At 49.2% G+C, this 4,033-nt stretch overlaps 2 protein-coding genes across 2 annotated transcripts; both read left to right on the plus strand.

Annotated features, from left to right (window-relative positions):
- The first annotated feature begins 499 nt into the window (after positions 1 to 499).
- LOC137345245 (histone H1-like) lies at positions 500 to 2,326 on the plus strand. Its single transcript, XM_068008712.1, has 3 exons — positions 500 to 1,158; positions 1,893 to 1,986; positions 2,111 to 2,326. The coding sequence occupies exons 1-3, from the start codon at positions 500 to 502 to the stop codon at positions 2,324 to 2,326; spliced, it is 969 nt and encodes a 322-aa protein (XP_067864813.1).
- An 815-nt stretch (positions 2,327 to 3,141) lies between these two features.
- On the plus strand, positions 3,142 to 3,552 carry LOC137345342 (histone H3-like). Its single transcript, XM_068008835.1, has one exon. The coding sequence runs from the start codon at positions 3,142 to 3,144 to the stop codon at positions 3,550 to 3,552; it is 411 nt and encodes a 136-aa protein (XP_067864936.1).
- Positions 3,553 to 4,033: the final 481 nt, after the last annotated feature.

Below are 4,033 nucleotides of genomic sequence, written 5' to 3' on the forward strand. Positions count from 1 at the left end.
GTGGGTCAGGACTCATCGCCGGATTTCCGAGTCCCCCTTGTGTCAAGTAACAAGATTTTCCAGTCAAAGAAGCACATTGCTCCCCTTCTCATTCCCAAAGTGGGAATTCAGTGTAGTTTCTTTGTTGATTTCAAGATTTCAGTCAAAATGTAGAGAACACGTCAGCTATCGGGGGAGAGAGCGCCATCAGTGCAGCAATAAAACGGGTTTCAGTCAAAAATGGAGTCTTTACTTCAAGTGCAAACCTTTCGACAGCAAGCATTCTGATGTCAGAGATAGGAAGGATCTAGTCTGGGACTCTGCAGTACCCGAATTTCAGTGGAATTGGAGAGTTTAGGGCCAGAGAGAAACACAGAGAGGCAGCAGGAGCCGGGAGCTGACAGCAGGTTGTCTCCGCCTCCGTCCGCTCACTGCCTTTAAGTTGCTCAGTGCCGCCACCACCAGCTTCATTTCTGACCCAGTTCCTACTGACAGAGAGAATTTGTGCAGAGTCCTGGACATGACCGAGACAGCAGCCGGCGAAACGGCTCCTCCAGCCGCCGCCGCTGAAGTCAAGACTCCCAAGAAGAAGAAATCGGCTCCCCGGAACAATTCAGCCGGTCCCACGTTGAGCGAGAAGATCCTCAAGATTGTGGCGGATTGCTCCGATCGCAGGGGGACCTCACTGCCCTCCATAAAGAAGCCTCTGGGTAGGAGCGGTGTGGATGTGGGGAGGTTCAGGACCCAAATCAAGCAAAGTATCAGGAGGAATGTGAACAAAGGCTCCCTGGTGCAGAACAGCGGTACGGGCGCCTCCGGCTCCTTGAGAATCCCTAAGCAGGGAACCAAGGGAAATGTGGGAAAGAAAGTGAAGTCAGGAGCAGCCAAAAAACCTTCAGTGAAGAAAACAGCTGGCAAGAAAGTGACAGCAAAGAAATCAGCAGCCAAGAAATTACCAGTCAAGAAACTAGCAGACAAGAAATCGGCAGCGAAGAAAGCAGCAGGCAAGAAAGTGACCAGCAAGAAGGCGGCAACGCCAAAGAAATCCCCAGCGAAGAAAGCAGCGCTTCCGAAAAAGCCTCCTGTGAAGAAGGCCAAAAAACCAAGAGTGCCACGGGCGGAAAGGCACTCAAGAAAGTTCAATCATCAAGCGGCAAGACCAAACCGAAAGCAGCAAAGGCTCAGAAAGCAGCCCCTGGAAAGAAGTGAAACTGCACGGGAAACTTGTAGACATCTGAACCCAAGGGCTCTTTTCAGAGCCACCCACATCTCTCAGGAAAGAGCTGATCCCCCGATCAAATGATCCCTGTCCCGCCGCCGTGTGCACATTTCACATCGAAATGATGGGAAGTAAATGCAGGATCCCTGGTGACTCACTGACATACACTACACTCAGCCCTTCCCCCACTCTCTGTAACTAAACAGAGGGATGTCCCGGCCTCACTGTAACTGGGGATATGTTCGGTACAGTCTCAGTTCATGCTCGTTTCACTAATTCAGAGTGTGAGGGTCTAACACAGGAAACTGGCGAGAAATCCCGCGTCACAACTCAAACCCCAATACATGAGTTTCTCTAATTCAGCTGGGGTAAGGTGTTAGTAAAATACTCAATCCGTCTGGGAGGGGAGGTGTGTGGAAACGGGTTGACTTGTGATCGGAAGCACTGTACTGAGGCGGATATATGATCAACTTTTAATTGTTATAGATCCTTATTTAAAAGCTCCGGGTTTCTGTTATCTTTGACTAGAAAGGCCGCGTCTGGAAGTTTTGTGCTGAGCTCTGTTGTTGAGCAATGTTTTTTTTTTGAATTGGCGGTTCGAGCAAGTGGGAGGCGGAGCTGGAGGATGAAAGACATTTCTCAGCTCTGTCTGTCACTCAGTTTCCTCTCCGCCCCGCCTCTGTCCCTTTTTCAGTCAGGTCCGGGCGGGCTGTATAAAAAAGGCAGCAGAAACAGCTCGTTTCTCATTCAGCAGTGATTTGACTGAAGAAGCGTCATGTCTGGAAGAGGTAAAGGAGGCAAAGGATTGGGCAAAGGTGGAGCAAAGCCCGGCACCGCAAAGTGCTTCGTGAAAACATCCAGGGCATCACCAAGCCAGCAATACGCCCCCTGGCTCGCCGTGGTGGAGTGAAGCGCATCTCGGGTTTGATCTATGAGGAGACCCGCGGGGTGCTGAAGGTTTTCCTGGAGAATGTGATCAGAGATGTGGTCACCAACACTGAGCACGCCAAGCGCAAGACGGTCACCACCATGGATGTGGTGTACGCTCTGAAACGCCAGCCCGTACTCTCTTTGGATTCGGTGGCTAAACAAATCCACCCTTTCTACCAAACACAAAGGCTCTTCTAAGAGCCACCCAAAGACTCACAGAGAGAGCAGTGACATTGGAATTGGAATTAATAAGATCAAGTTATCTGCATATTGTTTATCTTTATCAACAACGGCTTTTATACATCATTACAGTCTCTCATTATATTTACATATCACAGCAATTTCACTGTCTTTTTTTGTTCATTGTTTATCAAACGCATCATGAATTAAACGGTTGCATTTGATAATTTATACGTGAGGGTCTGAACTGCCGGCACGAAGCGGGATTTACTGCCGTTATAGTTAGTAATGACTGGCGCTTTATTCCCGCCAGAGACCATTATTCAAACTGTGTTGTAAGACACAGAGGGGGATCTAGGACTTTAGAATTAGAATTAGAACATTACAGCCCTCGATGTTGCGCCGACCTGTGAAACCTAATTCTAATTCTAATCTAATCTACACCATCTGACCTACACTATTCCATTTTCATCCATATGTCTATCCAATGACCACTTGACCAATGACTAACAAATAAAGCTACAGGGAGTGAGATTTTATAATTGTTCCCGTTATATTAGGTGTCGTTTCAAAAAAAATCTTTGCCTTGTTTGCTAATCTGAGATTGGCGGCCTTTTTGAAATTGATTAAATTTCAGTTTCAGTTGCAGTTCAACCAATCAGGGTCCAGCATTTCCCGCCGCCCTTTTCCTTCCCAGAGCTGGTTTCAAACTTGACTGATGGACGGGGCTGCATCTAATCACAACACTAGGGCGGTCCCTCTACTGTCTTAAATAGACAGGCCATGAGCAGCCTCAACATTTGCAGTGTCTTTGTTCCACATCTTCTACCATAATGGCCAGAACCAAGCAGATAGCGCGCAAATCGACCGGAGGGAAAGCTCACCGCAAGCAGCTGGCTACCAAAGCGGCCCGCAAGAGCGCTCCAGCCACGGGCGGAGTGAGGAAGCCTCACCGTTACAGACCCGGCACTGTGGCTCTCCGGGAGATCCGCCGCTACCAGAAATCCACCGAGCTGCTCATCCGCAAACTGCCCTTCCAGCGCCTGGTGCGGGAGATCGCGCAGGACTTCAAGACAGACCTGCGCTTCCAGAGCTCGGCCGTCATGGCCCTGCAGGAGGCCAGCGAGGCTTACCTGGTGGGGCTCTTTGAGGACACCAACCTGTGCGCCATCCACGCCAAGCGAGTCACCATCATGCCCAAAGACATCCAGCTGGCCCGCCGTATCCGCGGGGAGCGCGCCTAAACTCACCCTGCCCCGAACTGAGTTTGGCATCAAATAACACAACGGCTCTTTTAAGAGACACCAAATCGGCAAAACAAAGATCTGCGATCTCTGCAGCAGAGAAATGTGGTCTAGAGCAGCGAAACCAATGTGCACAGATCATTTTATTGGAGGGGCGAGCAGTTTAGGACTAAATAAAAGCTTTATTTGCCGATCATTGTGTAAAAGCTTTCGTTTGTATATGCGGTAGAATTGCTAAAATCCCTGACAAATATCACAAGAGGGGAGCCGCTAAATGCCCGAATCCAGTACGGAGAAGGCTGAGGGAAGATCTGATTGAAAATTACAACATTTTGGCGGGCCTGGAGAGAGCGGAGCTGAAGAGTCTTAGCAGAGAGGTCAGTGACAATGGGGCATATGTTTAAAGTGATTGGTAGAAAAATTAGAGGGAAAACGAGGATTTTATTTTCACCCAGAGGGTGGTGGGGGGTCTGCAACACAC

Source organism: Heterodontus francisci, chromosome 28 (genome assembly GCF_036365525.1).
Source record: "Heterodontus francisci isolate sHetFra1 chromosome 28, sHetFra1.hap1, whole genome shotgun sequence".
NCBI classification, from domain to species: domain Eukaryota; kingdom Metazoa; phylum Chordata; class Chondrichthyes; order Heterodontiformes; family Heterodontidae; genus Heterodontus; species Heterodontus francisci.